General features: G+C 44.2%; 1 protein-coding gene across 1 annotated transcript in view; it reads left to right on the top strand.

Moving 5' to 3' along the window:
* The window catches only part of LOC115206439 (CXADR-like membrane protein), an 84,503-nt gene that overhangs the window by 54,831 nt on the left and 10,267 nt on the right, over window positions 1–19,405 (top strand). Inside the window, exon 2 of the mRNA XM_029773446.1 lies at window positions 19,046–19,203. Within this exon, the coding sequence (XP_029629306.1) occupies window positions 19,046–19,203 (158 nt within the window). The remainder of the gene's footprint in view (window positions 1–19,045; window positions 19,204–19,405) is intronic.

Raw genomic sequence — 19,405 nt, 5'->3', positions numbered from 1 at the left:
TAATGACTTCAACCAAAGTGTATGTAAACTTCCAACTTCAACTGTGACACATTAGATCTGGTAAAAGTGAATACAAAGAAATATTTTTTTCTTCTTCATTTTTTCCCCCTCATCTTTGAAATGCAAGAGAAAGGCCACACTTCCAGTTTAGGTGCAATTTAGATTATGGCCACCAGATTGCAGCAGTGTATGTGCAAAGGTTTAGACTAACCCAATAAACTATTGCATTTCTGTTCAAAATGTATCAAGTCTGCCCAAATGTGCCTAATTTGTTTATTAATAAATGTTCAAGTTCATAACTGTGCACTCTCATCAAACAATAGCATGGCATTATTTCACTATAATAGCTACTGTAAATTGGACAGTGCAGTTAGATTAACAAGACTTGCTTTCTGACCATATCAGATATGTCTATGTCCTGGGAAATGTTCTTGTTACTTACAACCTCATGCTTATCCCATTAGCTCACATTAGCTCAACCATCCCCTGGGGGGGGGGCACCGATCCTGTAGAGGTTTTAAGAATTGAAGCTTGGAGATTGGCTGAAAATTGCTAAGAGCTGAAGAATCTAGATTACTTTTCTTCAGAAGGGGTTTAGCCATAGCAGTTTTTAGTTCAGTGGGGAAAGTCCCTATGAACAGGGAATGATTAACAATAGCTTGCACTCCTTCAGATATACAATTAAAAACTATTTTGAAGAAGGTGGTGGGGATAGGATGAGAGGCAGGTAGAAGGCTTAAATTGTGATATCACTTTCCTGAGCATGTCTATGTCTACCAGGGGAAATTAATCCATAGTGCCTTTGTGTGGTAGGCTAGGGCACATATTATCAAACTTCTCATCAGGTCTTGCTTCACTGATACCCAGCCTAATGTTTGCTTTTTTATCTCTGAAAAATGCTGCATACTCATCACATTTCGATGTGGAAGAAAGTTCACATAGGTTTGCGAGGTTAGGATTTATCAGACCATCAATGGTCGAGAAGAGCACTCTCAAATTATTCAGATTATTAGTGATCAAGTTAGAAAAATGGTGATGGCGTCCATTGGTGTGCCCTTCCCAGTCATCAGACAGGATGGATAGGGTGACTCCACTCCCAGTCATCAGACAGGATGGATAGGGTGACTCCACTCCCAGTCATCAGACAGGATGGATAGGGTGACTCCACTCCCAGTCATCAGACAGGATGGATAGGGTGACTCCACTCCCAGTCATCAGACAGGATGGATAGGGTGACTCCACTCCCAGTCATCAGACAGGATGGATAGGGTGACTCCACTCCCAGTCATCAGACAGGATGGATAGGGTGACTCCACTCCCAGGCAGCAACAGCAGCATCATGAATCCACTCCTGGTTTCAGGTGTACTGTGTTTGCTCTTTTCTGCTTTGTCAGTCAAGTCAAATTAGTTAGCCTAGTGGTTAGAGTGTTGGACTAGTAACCGAAAAGTTGCAAGATCAAATCCATGAGCTGACATGGAGAAAATTTTTCAATTTGCCCCTGAACAAGGCAGTTAACCCACTGTTCCTAGGCTGTCATTGAAAATAAGAATTTGTTCTTAACTGACTTGCCTAGTTAAATAAAGGTAAAAAAAAATCAGATACATACCATAAGTCTGGAGACAGTGCTAATATGTTACTGACACTGGCGAGCTAGCAGCCTCTGATGCTGGGGAGGGAGTTTGCGTCCCCTCTGTTTTCAATTAGCTTGTGAAATGTACAACATTGGAGCTGCTCTGTTCTGTTGTTGTTCCGATCAAATTCGTCCATGGACACAGCCCAGCGCTTCAATGCCTTTGCTCAGAAATGCTCTGTCTAACCCTGGGTGAACTCAAAGGCCTCGACACTGACAGACAGTGGCAGTGGACAAGCTAATGAAATTAAATGTGTGTGGAGAGGAGAAGGATCAGGGAAGGATCCAGAGCCCCAGCAGCACGCTCAGGCTGAACCCACAAAATGTAGCGTTAGCATGTCCAAACCCAGGCTGTTTTATGCTGTCTAAAGTCATGCTTTAGTGTTAGCATGTTCAAACCCAGGCCGTTTTATGGTGTAAAGCCATTCTTTAGCTTTAGCATGTCCAAACCCAGGCCGTTTTATCCTGTCTAAAGCCATGGTTTAGCATTAGCATGTCCAAATCTAGGCCATTTTATGCTGTCTAAAGCCATGGTTTAGCGTTAGCATGTCGAAACCTAGGCGGTTTTGTTTTCAAACAGCCCTGTTTTCACGTACCACCACCATCCTTTGTCTATTCTCATGTGTTTTATTGTCTTCCCACATCTTGTAAAAGGAGTTAGAGAGACTCCTTTAAAACATCATCATCAAAGTATTGAACTGCATTTAATAAAAGTTAATGGCACAATACTTGAGGCAGACAGCATTTGATGTTTTTATACGCTGCTACAGAGCACTCATCACCACAGAGACTGGGCGAACACCATGCATTCCACTTCCTGTGGTCATCCACCTAGTCAGCTTTATTTTCCACCTAATGGACATAAAGAATTGCAGATTGCAGCTAAATGGACTTGGCAGCACCATAGCGTATTAAGTATTGATCTTCGGAGGCCAATGCACAAATCCAGGCAGCACCAACAATGTAAGCGGAGTTCACCAGCAGCCAGTCACAAATGGAGATTAGACCCCATAAATAACAGGGAAATAAACGTTGGCCATTTTATGTCCTGAATAATGGAGAGGATTGCACACAGTTGCCTGTTGTGCCAGGTGAAATAGTACACAAAAAGGTTGTTGATACATGTATGGGTACCATGGCAATTGTGTTTGGTCTCAGGTCTTCTCCATATGTCTGTCCCTAGCATAATTTAGCTTCTATCATACCAATACCCAACAGGACAGCTCCTGTTATCAGCAGCAGGTGAGGCAGTATTAAACAGTGCTTTAATTCATAAGGCCAGCTTCCTCGTTGACTGCACCATCTGTTTTGATGTCAGGGTCAAGCCAAGCCTGAACCCCATGGAGGCAAATCTATGACTGTTTGTCTTTTTCTAGTTATTGTTTCTTGTTTCTTCGCCAGCTAACTGTTACAGTAATAATCCTCTGGGATTAATATTTCCTTTCTGTTTGCACAATCCTGGAAAATAACCTTTTTGTTTGCCAAGAAAAATAACTTAATGCCACTCAAAGCGAAAAATAGGCCCAGCTCAGAAAACAATAGTTTTGCTGAATTCTTGGAGAAACTTTCAATGTGCTTGAAAAAAATACAGGTTTTCCGAATAGAGGCAAAAATGTATGTAGTTTCTGTGAAAATACATGTAATTTCTTAACAGGATATATAATTGTTTTCTTTGAATATCACAAATTGCTGACTCTTTCAAATATTGCCATTGTTTTCCATCCTTACTTACTGTATACACACAAGTGAAAATGATTTTCAGCAAAGTTGTCTAATGTTTCTGTGGAAACGGCAAAAAGCAGTCTATTCTAGCCTGTCTGAGAATGTCTTACCGTGTCAAGGGATTTCAGTCCCCTGTCCATGAAATGTGGCCGCTCTAGGCTGTGGGGCATTGGAGGCTAGCACAGTTTTTGCAGGGGTGTGTGTGTCTCTCTCTTAGTGTGTGTCTCTATGTGTGTCGCTTTCTCTGTGTGTGTGTGTGTTCTGGGGGGAATGTGCCCTTTACAAGGCCCACACCCCAACCACATGTGAAGCAAACACACACATACAGAGAAAGTGAAAGAGAGAGAAAGACAGATTATGCCAAGGACCAGCACATTAGTCACATTAGTCATGTTAGCTGTTTTCTGTGAGAAGTCTAAACTTCTCTTTTTCTCTCTCTCTCTCTCTCTCTCTCTCTCTCTCTCTCTCTCTCTCTCTCTCTCTCTCACTCTCTCTCACGCTCTCTCACTCTTTTCTGTGAAACACATTGTGTTGCATTCCATGTCTGAAATGTGCTGTATAAATAAAGCTTGATTTGATTTAATTTGAAGAGAAAGCTAAGTATATAGACACTCTAGTCATTTGTAGCAAAGCGAATGCACACACATGCTGTTATGTTTTGTAGTGGTCAGATGTGGGGAGGATGTGTTGCCATAGCAGAGAAGAGGGTCTTTGTCCAATCCCCACAATGCAGCTGAAGCGTGTTATCTTGCGCAAGCCAGGCCATTTGACATTTGGGTGGGGCTTGTTTATTTAGAACACATCATGGAAATAGGAGGTCCTTTGCATGGTGTTATTTCAAGCTGAAAATAACACCTTAAACGGTTTAACACCATACAAGCCTCCAGCGATTATCCTGCGAGGGAGCCTGGAATCTCTTAAGATGCATTGGCATAATTAAAATGTAAATGAAGAATGTATTTTTTTATTTTTTATTTTACCTTTATTTAACTAGGCAAGTCAGTTAAGAACAAATTCTTATTTACAATGACGGCCTAGGAACAGTGAGTTAACTGCCTTGTTCAGGGGCAGAATGACAGATTTTTACCCTGTAAGCTCGGGGATTCGATCTAGCAACCTTTTGGTTGAATGTCCATTCCAAATGATGAATTGGGTTTTAATTCAAACTCAACCAATGACTATCAGTAGTGTCTTTGTGTTTGAGCACTTTTAAGTCCTGTGCCACTCTTTCCACTCTGTCATATGTGGAGCTATGGTTTTACTGAGCCACATAAAGGTAAAGGGAGGAAGGAGGAAGTGGGGCGGCGTGGTACACTCTGGAGCCCTGGTCGTTTAAGCTAACGCTAACGGCTAAGCGGATGATGGAACATCCATAGGATCTTGGATAACACCCGTGTATACAGTATGATGCCAACAGCTGCAGGGTTTGGAAGATGTAAACAGGTTTCCGTGACTTGGCGTTCCTTTGGGAAAAGTTGTAATTAGCTTTTTTTGAGGCGTTTATCTGCTGAGAGAGTTTATCGAAAACTTTTGGGGAATTAAAAGCGCTCGGCCTGAAACCAATTTAGCATCTATTTTAGGATTCTGTCAGTGGGATGGTGTCCGTTTTTCCCTTGATGTGACATAGATAACAAGCCCTTGAAATAAATGTTAATGAAGCCAACAAGAGCGCTTGAGGTGAAAACGTACCACAGGGTCCTATATTATTCAGACCTTAGTGGAATTTCATCTCCCGTTCCTTATTTCCCATAGGCTCTCTCCCTTTCCCTGTTTCTCTCCTCCAGGTCCTATGGATTATCCTGGAAGCGATTCCATTCCTTCTTGTACCCACCTGCTCTAGCCAGGCTCTTAGGAATTCATCATTGCAGATGAGTGTGGACATGACTGGGCCATCATTTTAAACATTTTCCTCTCAAGCCCCGGCTCTCTCTCCATGCTTGAAGTGGCCCTGATCTTTAATAGTGCTGCTAGTGGCATGGAGAAAAGTTCCATATTAGCAGAAGGGGTGTTGGTCGCCGGGCGCAATGCAGAGAAGGATTATGGGTACTTTATCCCTTCAAAAAGCAGCCTCCAGTCAGAGAAAACACAGCCCTCTTGGATTCCACAGGAGGAAAATATTCATGACTTGGACCAAGAATTAGGGAGTGCCTGCAACACGTACAATTTAATGTTAAGGCGTGATCTCTGGGAGAGTAAAAAATATTTCATCCCTTCAGAAGAACTAATTAAAAAGAGCCTGTATAAGAGTCTGTATAAATAAAATAATCTCTTTGAGAGCTCTGACGAGGGTTGTTTTTGTAGCTTGTTAGTTTGTACTAGTGTCTCAGAGCATGTAAGGGGTGTTTAATTGGCGGCAGACAAGTCAGGCGCAGGAGAGAAATAACTGTGTTTCCAATGGCGCAGTTTATTACAAAAACCTCCACCGGAAAACATAATAATAAAAATCAATGGGTAAAATGAAAAATGGATCAGTGATGGCTAGACGTCGACCCCTGAACACCACCTGAACAAGGAGAGGGACCGACTTCGGCGGAAGTCGTGACAGAGCAGGGCTCTTGTCTGGAGAGCCGTCAGAGATGTGAGAGCATTTCAGTGTTTCAAGTCCACCTCAGAGATAGCAGTATAAATGAGAGCATATGTGCCCATCTCTGTAATAACAAACACCAAGCTGTACTTCTGGCTGTGACCAATGTTCCCTCTAAGCTGTGCGCATGTGTGCGCACAATAGCCCCGAGATTGCTGCGCATAAATATTAGCCCACAGAGAGAATCAAGAGATTGAAATTCACTCAACTTTCTAGAGCACCAACCGGTCGATCGGGATGACTATGTCTGCAGTAATGTAGCAGGCATAAAAGAAAGCTTGATACTGTGAGATTTCAGAATGTTTAAAACCATGACTAGAGAGAGGCTGTCAACAAATACCGCAAAGAGCTGCCGTTTTTATGAGTGAGTTCATGTTTAAGGTCTTACTCAGCGCTGTCAACACTTTGTATTCAACACTTTTATAAGCCATAAAATGCGCATTCATCCTATTTCCATTCAGCTTCACAACAAGCACTGCAGCAGTAACTAATGAGTAGGATAGTGTATCTATAGGCTTGCATTCTTATTATTAGCGGGTCTTTTTTAATATCAATCAATCAAATCTATTTATAACGCCCTTTTTACATCAGCCGATGTCACAAAGTGCTGTACAGAAACCCAGCCTAAAACCCCAAACAGCAAGTAATGCAGATGTAGAAGCACGGTGGCTAGGAAAAACTCCCTAGAACGGCAGGAACCTAGAAAGGCCAGTCGTCTTCTGGAGATTATAACAGAACATGGACAAGATGTTCAAACGTTCATAGATGACCAGCAGGATCAGATAACAATAATCACAGTGGTTGTAGAGGGTACAACAGGTCAGCACCTCAGGAGTAAATGTCAGTTGACTTTTCGTAGCCGATCATTCAGAGTTAGAGACAGCAGGTGCAGTAGAGAGAGAGTCCAAAACAGCAGGTCCGGGACAAGGTAGCACGTCCAGTAAACAGGTCAGGGTTCCATAGCCGCAGGCAGCATGACCAGGTGGACTGGGGACAGCAAGGAGTCATCAGGCCGGGTAGTCCCGAGGCATGGTCCTAGGGCTCAGGTCCTCTGAGAGAAAGAGAGAGAGAAAGAGAAAGAAAGAGAGAGAATTAGAGGAGCATAATAAAATTCACACAGGACACCGGATAAGACAGGAGAAATACTCCAGATATAACAGACTGACCCTAGCCCCCGACACAAACTATTGCAGCATAAATACTGGAGGCTGAGACAGGAGGGGTCGGAGACACTATGGCCCTGTCCAACGATACCCCCGGACAGGGACAAACAGGCAGGATATAACCCCACCCACTTTGCCAAAGCACAGCCCCCCCTAGAGGGATATCTTCAACCACCAACCTACTACCCTGAGACAAGGCCGAGTATAGCCCACGATGATCTCCCCCATGGCACGATCCCGAGGGGGGCGCCATCCCAGACAGGAAGATCACGTGACTCAACCCACTCAAGTGAAGCACCCCTCCTAGGGACGGCACGGAAGAGCACCAGTAAGCCAGTGACTCAGCCCCCGTAATAGGGTTAGAGGCAGCGAATCCCAGTGGAGAGAGGGGAACCGGCCAGGCAGAGACAGTAAGGGCGGTTCGTCGCTCCAGTGCCTTTCCGTTCACCTTCACACCCCTGGGCCAGACTACACTCAATCATAGGACCTACTGAAGAGATGAGTCTTCAATAAAGACTTAAAGGTTGAGACCAAGTCTGCGTCTCTCACATAGATAGGCAGACCATTCCATAAAAATGGAGCTCTATAGGAGAAAGCCCTGCCTCCAGCTGTTTGCTTAGAAATTCTAGGGACAGTAAGGAGGCCTACGTCTTGTGACTGTAGCATACGTGTAGGTATGTACGGCAGGACCAAATCGGAAAGATAGGTAGGAAGGAGCATGTCCATGTAATGCTTTCTGTGTTAGCAGGTAAACCTACAGTAATATCGAGGAATATTTCACTTTCTCTGTTCACAGGAGTAACAACGTGCATGAGGCATCAATTTGTGCACGAGGCAGAAATATGCTGTGCGGCTCGCGTTTCGCCATCAGGTGGAAGACGGTGTCCCTTGTTGGTCAGTGGAGGAAAGGGAGAATGTTGAGAGGCGGACTGTCAGTCTGCTGCTCTCTCCTTCTGCTGAGACTGACCATCAGATGCAGGCACCATCAGCCCAGTAAAATAAAAAGCAAATTATTTAAATGTACGCTAACTCAGCTGTGCTTTACAAGTAATATAACAACGGATCTATTACCTTTATGATCATATAGGCTACCTAAAAGGTTGAAATATAATTTAAAAAAATGGCCTGAACAACAATGCATTGAAAAATACAATATGCAGTGATAATGTATTGGGCCTATAGCTTACTAAGTGGTAGATCTAGGGTTGAATTTTGACTCATAGTGTCAAAAGGTGTATTGGAGGCGATGTCAGGTGCAGGAGAGCAGAGTATAATGAACAGGCGCACTTTTATTATAGTTCCAAAACCGAGAGCACTACATAAATCAAACGTGCTCAAAAAACGGAACCAAAAAGTGAAGCGCGTAAACTAACACCACATAACATGAAACAATTACACACAAAACATGATGGGAAACAGAGAGTTAAATACAAGTAGCTTAATTGGGGAAATGAAAACCAGGTGTGTATGGAAACAAGACAAGACAAATGGATATATGAGAAATGGAGCGGCGATGGCTAGAAAGCCGGTGACGTCAATCGTCGAACGAACAAGGAGAGGAGCCGACTTCGGCGGAAGTCGTGAAACATAGTGATCGTGACTCGGTTGGTGACCACTGTTCTAGAGTTTTCCCTGTTAACACTATCAACGTTTCTCTTTACTGTGGCAATTGTGATTGAATCAATGCAATATTATCCAATTTCAATGCAACATACCAAAACAAAACTAACTATGCAAGAGGTTTTTGTTGTAGGCAGAACTCATCAGAGTAGAATTCTATTGCATTGACATGCACTACTCAGCCAGTACTCTACACAGACCGGTGCGGCATAAACAATCAGCCCTGCAGTAGGCCTATATGCAAATAGACCATAGACTATATGTGCCATTTACTTTGAACTGGACTCCTTACAGCATGAGTAGATGTGCTTGTTTTGAGATCATATCCTTTGCTAGTTAGTGAGTTATTAGCCCAGTTATATATCATGTGTAGTCAGCAATAGGGGAGTGATTGCTTCCTACAGGAGCACAAAACGTATACATTTCTAGACATCTTTAAAAAGTGAGTCAGGTTTTTTGTCTTAAAGGGGCAGTATTGTATTTTGAGACAGGCTTGAATAAGCTAAGTAGCCAATAGGCAGAGGGTAGCATCATTTGTCTAATTCTCTGTAATAATGGCATGGAAATAATAATGCATTTTATTTTGTGAAGTAATTTATTGCATCAAACAACACAACATTTCCAGTCACCTCTTTCACTGAATGACAAGTGGATAAACAGGTTCATGTCAAGCCCTGCATGTTTCAAAAGTCTCATGGAATGTAGGCCTACATTGAACTCCACACATTGGATGCTACTGTAGGCTGAATGTGTCACGCCCTGACCTTAGAGAGCCGTTTTATTTCTCTATGTGGTTAGGCCAGGGTGTGATGTGGGGTGGGCATTCTATGTTGTCTATTTCTTTGTTTTGGCCGAGTGTGGTTCCCAATCAAATCAAATCAAATCAAATGTATTTATATAGCCCTTCGTACATCAGCTGAAATCTCAAAGTGCTGTACAGAAACCCAGCCTAAAACCCCAAACAGCAAGCAATGCATGTGAAAGAAGCACGGTGGCTGGGAAAAACTCCCTAGGAAAAACTCCTGAGAAAGGCCAAAAACCTAGGAAGAAACCTAGAGAGGAACCAGGCTATGAGGGGTGGCCAGTCCTCTTCTGGCTGTGCCGGGTGGATATTATAACAGAACATGGTCAAGATGTTAAAATGTTCGTAAATGACCAGCATGGTCAAATAATAATAATCAGAAGCAGCTGTCGATCGTTGTCTCTGATAGGGAATCATACTTAGGCAGCCTTTTTCCACCTGTGTTTTGTGGTTAGTTGTTTTCAGTTTTGTATCTGTACCTGACAGAACTGTGTGCTTTCGTTTCATTTTTTGGTATTTTTGTTTTTGTGTTTTTGGTGAAAATAAACATCATGAACACGTTCCACGCTGTGCTTTGGTCTCATTCTGACAACAGCTGTTACAGAATTATCGAACAACTACTGTATTTCCATGTTGAAATGTTATGGCTACATTATGATCAAATGGCCACAGTAGCCGACATGGCCACTGTTAAAACTGTAACCTAAAGCGGGTACAGCCTCAGTGTTCACAGTAAACGCACGCTGGAAGATGCACAGAATTGTCATAATGCTCAAGTTTGTGCTCAGCAGACCTTAAATATGCTCAGAGCCAAACATTTTTTGAGGAAACATTGGTTGTGACCTGTGACTATTTCGGCGTTTTCCATCATTTGAATGTGTCCCCAGCTCAACTGTATGTCACCAGTTGCTTCTGATGCATTTCACACATATTAGTCATACCATGGAGAAAAGCCACATTCAGTGCACCTGGTAACCCGGGAGGCATTTCTCTATGTCCCAGCCCATTGTTCTCTGAGTAATTCTCCCTGTCCGCTCCCTCTGTTTTCTTCTCTTGCCAGAGGAGCCTGTCAGTGGAGCAAGATAAAACTTTAGTATAGAGTGGCTGTGCTGAGAGATGAATGCTGCAGTCCTCTCTCTCTGTCTGGACCTTGTGTGGATCAGCTGGTAACTCCTATGCAATTTGAAACTCTGTATGCCCCACGACTGCTATATTCTACTTCACATGTCTGCACAGAGGCCTTGATTTACCGTCAGCATGAGATAGGTCTTGTTTTCCCATTATGCAGATAGAGGAGTATGGAAGTGCATTTCTGAGACAGCATATGTTCACATAAAGCATGCAGCACACACACACAAGTACCCACATACTGTTCACACTCACACACAGATGCACTCTTATTACAAAGGACAAATACATATAGAACTCTAAAGGAGTTAGTTCTGCGTCCTCCACTTTTCCCACTGCTTTTCCCTAGAGCTACAGTGAGATTCAAGCTCATTGTGGCCAGAATCTGTTGACCATGGCAAACAGAGTGGACTTATTAAACACAAGACATTGGTCTTTCTCTTCTCTTTTCCCTCTCTTCTTTTTCCTCCCCTGATCTCTACAGTTGTGAGAGCCAGAGGTCAGGAGCTTTAGCGGTGCTGAGGCCCCAGCCAAGCCAACATGCTGAATGGGATGTGGAGCTTGACTTTGGGCAATGTGAAAGATCTGGGGCCGCTGCCTGCCTGCGTCCCACTGGCTGCTCTATAATAAGACTGTACCGTTCTGCAGGGAGGTGGATTTACTGGAGCACAACTCCCCCTAGGGCATTTTCATAGAAATTGGTTCCTCCACTACAGTCGCCCCAGCTTTCCCTCACTCTCTCTGTCCCTCTGTCTTCCTCTCTCTCTCTCTGTTTCTCTCTCTCTCTCTCTCTGTTTCTCTCTCTCTCTGTGTTTCTCTGTCTCTCTCTCTCTCTGTTTCTCTGTCTCTCTCTCTCTCTGTTTCTCTCTCTCTCTCTCTGTTTCTCTGTCTCTCTCTAAGCCTATGCTGCTGCCAGCTCCCCTTTTGTTCATTATAATACATTTCTTTAGCTCTTTTCTTTGCTTGGGTAAAAACTGAGCTCTGTCAAAAATTAAATTTGCAGCCATGTTGATCCCAGTCCAGAGAGTAGAGGAAATTAGAGAAGGCGAGAGGGGGGGTGTCTCGTCAGAGCCAGAAGTTATTAACATAGTTACCTTATCGCGAAACACCCCCTTGACTCACAGCTCTCAGCTAAGATGGCCTCCTTAACATACCATTTCCCAGGGCCCTATGGAATGTCAAGAAGACGTGAACACATAGAGGCCTCGTGATCAGACCTGGGATAAAATACATGTGTATTTGAGTATCTGGTATTTAAAATACTTTTTTTGTGTATTTGAGTATTTTCAAATACACAGCCCAAAACAAGTACTTGTATTTGAGTATTTGAATGGTTATTTGTAAAAATAAATAAATAGTCTACCAAATTGTATTTCAAATACACTGACAAAATACACTCATGCATTTAATCCAGAAATGTTAAAATAGTATTTGAAATAAGTATTTTAAAATACTGTAACATACTTTGCAATTGTATTTCCAACTACATAAAAATATGCAACCACCCCACTGGGCACAGACATCAATTCAACATCTATTGCACGTTGGTTTACATTTACATTTACATTTACATCATTTAGCAGACGCTCTTATCCAGACCGACTTGCAAATTGGTGCATTCACCTTAAGATATCCAGTGGAACAACCACTTTACAATAGTACATCTATATCTTTTTTTGGGGGGGGGTTAGAAGGATTACTATATCCTATCCCAGGTATTCCTTAAAGAGGTGGGGTTTCAGGTGTCTACGGAAGGTGGTGATTGACTCCGCTGTCCTGGCGTCGTGAGGGAGCTTGTTCCACCATTGGGGTGCCAGAGCAGCGAACAGTTTTGACTGGGCTGAGCGGGAACTGTGCTTCCGCAGAGGTAGGGGGGCCAGCAGGCCAGAGGTGGATGAACGCAGTGCCCTTGTTTGGGTGTAGGGCCTGATCAGAGCCTGAAGGTATGGAGGTGCCGTTCCCCTCACAGCTCCGTAGGCAAGCACCATGGTCTTGTAGCAGATGCGAGCTTCAACTGGAAGCCAATGGGGTGTGCGGAGGAGCGGGGTGACGTGAGAGAACTTGGGAAGGTTGAACACCAGACGGGCTGTGGCGTTCTGGATGAGTTGTAGGGGTTTAATGGCACAGGCAGGGAGCCTCACCAACAGGGAGTTGCAGTAATCCAGATGGGAGATGACAAGTGCCTGGATTAGGACCTGCGCCGCTTCCTGTGTAAGGCAGGGTCGTACTCTGCGAATGTTGTATAGCATGAACCTACAGGATCGGGTCACCGCCTTGATGTTAGCGGAGAACGACAGGGTGTTGTCCAGGATCACGCCAAGGTTCTTAGCACTCTGGGAGGAGGACACAAGGGAGTTGTCAACCGTGATGGCGAGATCATGGAACGGGCAGTCCTTCCCCGGGAGGAAGAGCAGCTCCGTCTTGCCGAGGTTCAGCTTGAGGTGGTGATCCGTCATCCACACTGATATGTCTGCCAGACATGCAGAGATGCGATTCGCTACCTGGTTATCAGAAGGGGGAAAGGAGAAGATGAATTGTGTGTCGTCTGCGTAGCAATGATAGGAGAGACCATGTGAGGATATGACAGAGCCAAGTGACTTGGTGTATAGCGAGAATAGGAGAGGGCCTAGAACTGAGCCCTGGGGGACACCAGTGGTGAGAGCACGTGGTGCGGAGACGGATTCTCGCCATGCCACCTGGTAGGAGCGACCTGTCAGGTAGGACGCAATCCAAGAGTGAGCCGCGCCGGAGATACCCAACTCGGAGAGGGTGGAGAGGAGGATCTCATGGTTCACAGTATCAAAGGCAGCAGATAGGTCTAGAAGGATGAGAGCAGAGGAGACAGAGTTAGCTTTAGCAGTGCGGAGAGCCTCCGTGACACAGAGAAGAGCAGTCTCAGTTGAATGACCAGCCTTGAAACCTTAATTTCATTGAATGACGTGGAAACAACATTGATTCAACCAGTGTGTGCCCAGTGGGACTTGTCTTTTCAAGTAAAATATATCTGAAAGGTTACTTTGAATGTACTGTATGTGAAAGTATTTGAGATATTTGAAATAGTATTTGAACCGAGGTCTGCTCGTGATGCAAGATGTTTTGACAATTTTGCTGTGCCTGACAGTAGGTAATGTCTCAGACTATTTACTGTGTCTCCGGTATTCATAGTATGTTTTTTTTACTTCTGTTGTCATCAAGCTGGTTAGCAAGCTGCCCACCAGTTCTAGTTTGTATGGAAATGACCAAGTAAAGAAGTATTATGCCGAGTTAGGGGTTCAACCAAACTCTTTTTATTTTGCAAAGGTAGCAACAGCCAAAGTAGCCAGTTTGCTGGCAGAGCTTAAATGCTCCAAAGCCCCAGGCCTGGATAATATTCCTGCAAGGTTTCTTAGAAATTCTGCTAAGGAAATTGCCCCTTATATTACGCATATCGTTAATCTCTCTCTTGAACAATGCATCTTTCCCATGGAAACAAGCTAAAGTTATACCTCTCTATGAGAAGGGGATAAAGTCTGATCATAGGAATTATAGGCCTGTATCTATCCTCAGTATAACATCAAAGATCCTGGAGAGAGTTGTACATGAGCAAATGTATTAATATGTCAACAAACAAAGTCTAATGTCTAGTGTTTAGAAAAACACTCCACTGATTCATGTCTACTTTACTTGACTGATTTCATCAGGAAAGAGATTGATGAGGGAAATCTTTGTGGAATGGTACTGCTTGACCTACAGATACCTTTGATACAGTTAATTACTGTCTCCTAATCTCCAAACTGGAGGCACTGGTGTTAATCAGTATCCCTCTAGGCTGGGTAAAGTTCTACTTGCTAGGTAGGGAGCAAGTGTTAGAGGTTAATGGTTCACTGACTCAGGCGAAACTAATAAGTTGTGGCATTCAGCAGGGGAAAGTGCTTGGGCCACTACAGTTTTTACTATACATAAACTATATGAAAGATGCTTGTGCTTGCCATCTTGTCCTTTATGCAGGTGACTCTACACTTCTGCTGTCTCATAAAATAGAACTATTCTGGAGAGCATACTTAGCACAGACCTTACTAACATTAGCAAATGGCTTGGAGATAATAAGCTATCTCTGCACTTAGGTAAAATTGAGGCAATTATTGTGTTGGTCCTCTGAAATCAGAGTGCAGTTAGGGGGTGAGGTGCTGACTACTAAAATGTCTGTTTGCTACATGGGATGCATCATTGACGGAAGCTTGGGTGGTGTGAGCATGGCCACTAAAATGCTAGGGAAGTGTAGTTCCAGGGCCACATTTTTGGCTAAAAAGTCCAAGTTGCTTGATAAGGACTCCATGAGCGTGCTAGCCACTGCCCTAATTCAATGCAATTTTGACTACGCTAGTACTTCCTGGTTTGGGAGCTTATCTAAGATTCTGAATGGGACGCTCCAGATAGCCCAGAATAAGCTGATCAGGGTAGTATTGAAGGTGAGTCCACGTACTCACATAGGCAGGAGCTGCTTTCAGGAACTCAGCTGGCTGCCTGTTGAGGCTAGGGTGTCCCAGATTAAACTGTGTCTGGTTTACACTTGAATTTATGGTTCTGCGTCCAGATATCTGACTGAATACTTTCTGCATGTTAGGGATGCACACAACCACAGCACCAGATCAGGTGTTGCTAATGTGTGCTTATACAGGTTCAGAAGTAATGCTAGGAAAGGTACTTACTTGTATACTGGAGCCTCAGAGTAGAATGAGTTGCCTAAAAATAAAGTAGCAAACTGTTTGATGTCTTCTGTGCCCATATGAATGTACACTACGATGTCACTGCAGTGATGAGATAGACGTTCTTCTTCTTCTTTGGTTTTATGTTTTATTATCTCACTGCCATACTGTGTTTAACTGTGTTCGATCTTGCCTAGCCATCTTGTCTCAAGAGGACCACAATGGAAATAAGTCCCAGACTTTATTGTGCGTTATCCTCCATGATTTTACTAATGTGCATGTATGGCTTTTTCAAGTTTAATGTGCGATTGTTTTTTTAAACGGTCGAAGTAACAAACTAAACTAAAGTTAGCTGAAATATCCCACTATATTAGACCATTGAATGCCAAGGACATAAACTAAAGACTACCTGAGGTTCCTATACAGAGTCACCATAGTATGCTGTGACACCCTGGTATGCCGCATACTGGGCATCTCACAAATTATGGTTTCTATTGCTCCAAACCGCCACAGCTGTGCACACGGTGAATGAAGCCAATCCAAAAAATTTGAGTACAAATCGACTTCAAGGTAGACTTATTTTGGACCCCAATATTATCTATTCCACAGCACAAAATCCCCTCTCCTAGACCATAAACTGAGGATGTAAAAGTTGATTGTAGTGTCACTACAAAGGCATTGAATTGTTTGTCATGTTGTTGGCTGAAATTGAGATAATTTCATATATGGTAAACCTATTGACAGATGATAAAGTGAAGCCTAATTCCAAACATATACAGTCTGTATTGGCTCAGTGTGCTTGTTGGAAGGTCGTTGAGAGTTGGCTGAAGGAGTGGGCGATATACAGCACAGTTAATTGCACATACAACACACAAACTTCCATATACCGCCTTAGATAATTGGTCTTACTCGTATCGCTCCCATGCAAAACTCTCTCTCTCCCCGACTCCCCAGCCTGTGAGTCCCCTGGCGAAGGGAGGAAGTAGGGCAGGATGTGGAGAGGAGAGGTGAGCCTACTAGCTGTTATCAGGCCCAGCACACAGAGCAGGGGGTTCAGTCCCGTGGTGACAAGTGTGAGGGCACTGACTAGACAGCACGGCTTGAACAGACCTCGGCCAGCAGCGGGCCCTGGGCTCCCAACGGACCATCACCGGGCCCTAACACTCAACGCTCACTCACTCACTCACTCACTCACTCACTCACTCACTCACTCACTCACTCACAGACACACACTCCAGCGAACCTCCTCCTTCCTCCTTAAAGTGATTATGAGCTATACCCATCGTCCTCTGTGCTGGCTGGATCGTTCTCTCCTAGGCTCCCCTCCATGACTTCCATCCAAAGTAATATCTGCGGGGTGCCCACAAGATGAATGGCTCTGCAAATGCTGCATTAAAAAGTCATGAACGGGGATACCTTCAGGGGAGTTGGGAGCTCCTTGGCTTGAAATAGCTGGCCATTTTTTCTGATGAGTAATGATTTGAGCAGAGCAGGGGAGAGCGAGAGCAGTAGGAGGACCTCAGTAATGTGTCCTGTCACCAGGGCTGTATTGAGCGGACTGAGGGCCCTGCTGTACTGTAATATGGCCTCCTTTCCTGTGGTGCTGGGTGCCAGTCAGAGAGGGCATCTGGGGTTGGGTCACCATGGTGACTCAGATGTATGTGAGTGACTGGTGTGGAGCCCAGGGTTATTGCGTCAGGGAAATGTGAAAGTCAAATCAACTTAAAGAGCTGCACACAAAGTTCACAGAGTAATGATGTCATCACTATGAGTCATTCAACCGCTTCTGAATGACGGGTTTGCAGGTATGATACCTCCCTCCCTGTACCAAATAAAATATTTTTGCCATAGTTGTCGAATACAACTTTACCATGAAATGCTTTCTTACGAGCGTTTCCCAACGATGCAGAAATAATAATAATAAAAATAATAATACCAAATTTAAATAGAAGCACGAGAAGTAAAATACACGAGAATGGAGCTACATACAGGGAGTACCAGTATCAGATCAATGTGGAGCTACATACCGGGAGTACCAGTATCAGATCAATGTGGAGCTACATACAGGGAGTACCAGTATCAGATCAATGTGGAGCTATATACAGGGAGTACCAGTATCAGATCAATGTGGAGCTACATACCGGGAGTACCAGTATCAGATCAATGTGGAGCTACATACCGGGAGTACCAGTATCAGATCAATGTGGAGCTATATACAGGGAGTACCAGTATCAGATCAATGTGGAGCTACATACAGGGAGTACCAGTATCAGATCAATGTGGAGCTACATACAGGGAGTACCAGTATCAGATCAATATGGAGCTACATACAGGGAGTACCAGTATCAGATCAATGTGGAGCTACATACAGGGAGTACCAGTATCAGATCAATGTGGAGCTACATACAGGGAGTACCAGTATCAGATCAATGTGGAACTACATACAGGGAGTACCAGTATCAGATCAATATGGAGCTACATACAGGGAGTACCAGTATCAGATCAATGTGTAGAGGTACCAGGTATTTCAGGTAGATATGTACATGAAGGCAGGGTAAAAGTGACAGAACTTTTAAGATGTCGCCCTCTTTACCACATCCCTACACCAAGTCACCTATTTTATGAGGCAGACGAGCGACCATTCTCATTGACTCTGACAGCTCTTACGTGTGCTGTTCCTGAGAGGGTGGCCACTGAATAAGAAGAAAGGTGCCTTAACCATGCATTAACCACATATGGTGATCCACTGAACATTGACAACATGTGTTCGAGGGTGATAGGGCACAAAGGCATTCTTTCAATGAGTCGCAGTCTGTTTAATCTCTCAAGCCCCGATATACTCAGGGCTAGCCCACAGGAAATAAAGTGTTTGTGTAAGTATGTATACCACATTGTATATTTAGTGATTTATTGAACCACTCAGCACCTAATCAGCGACACACAACTGAGTAATAAAAAGGAGTATATTTACATGACCAGGACATACTGCAGCCGAACAAGCGTTTGATAACTTTATTTAGTGCACTTTGAAGCCAGGCTCTTAGCCGGCTCTCTGCAGTGGATAAATGAAATATGCAGGTTAGGTTAATGCTGAAGCACCAAAAATATCTATCGCATTTGAGCGAGTAAGCCAGAGGCGTCATGGGGCTGTGAAGCATGTGCATTGTTTTCCCTTTGCTGGGTCTACCAGTGGAAGGGAGTCGTATGTCCCCTTGGTCACCCAACGGCCCCCATGAGCTCCATCCCTCTTCAAATCCCCCTGACGCCTCGGTCTAATTCCCCTCAACCCAGCGGGGCTGTCCAGCATCCTCCAATAAATTAGCCCAGCGACCCCCGCTGCATAGCAGGCCCTGACAGTCTGGCCACTGGCCAGGGTCCGAGCCACAAGACCCACGTACACAGCTGACGGAGCCTTGTGCAACTCAGACCCTGTCGTACAGCAAACAACCTGACAGCTAGGTGGGCTTGGGAGAAATTGACTCTAGTTATAGTCTTTGTCTCATTGTGGTTTAGATGGTTTAGTTTGTTTGATTCTGTTTCTTTTATGTGTTATGTCCTAGCAATTCTGATGGCTGCTGTCTGGTGGTGTATCTGGTTCTAATTGTCTGACAGTGTCTTTGTTCTCTCTCTCTCTCTCTCTCTCTCTCTCTCTCTCTCTCTCTCTCTCTCTCTCTCTCTCTCTCTCTCTCTCTCTCTCTCTCTCTCTCCAGTGCTACTGAGCCTGCTGACGGCCGGCGCCCAGACAGAAATGAAGAGAGTCGTCGGAGACAACGCCACCCTGCCGTGCCACCATCAGTTCTGGCAATCCAATGTGCAGTTGCTCGACATCGAGTGGCTACTGCAGAAGCCCAACTCCAAGCAGAGAGTGGTGAGGAAGCTGCTCTCTCTCTCTCTCTCTCTCTCTCTCTCTCTCTCTCTCTCGCCTCTTTCATTATCATTTTCTCTCTTTCTTTCCTTCTTTCTCTCTCTCTTCTCTCTCCTTTTCTATACCTCCCCCTCAATCTCTTTGTTGCAACCAATCTGATTTATTTTAATAGCTTTTACAAAGGCACACTAATACAACACAATGT

The sequence above is a fragment of the Salmo trutta genome, chromosome 13 (genome assembly GCF_901001165.1).
Source record: "Salmo trutta chromosome 13, fSalTru1.1, whole genome shotgun sequence".
Taxonomy (NCBI): domain Eukaryota; kingdom Metazoa; phylum Chordata; class Actinopteri; order Salmoniformes; family Salmonidae; genus Salmo; species Salmo trutta.
Note: the sequence above shows the minus strand (reverse complement) of the source record. Positions and strands in the feature narration are given on the sequence as shown.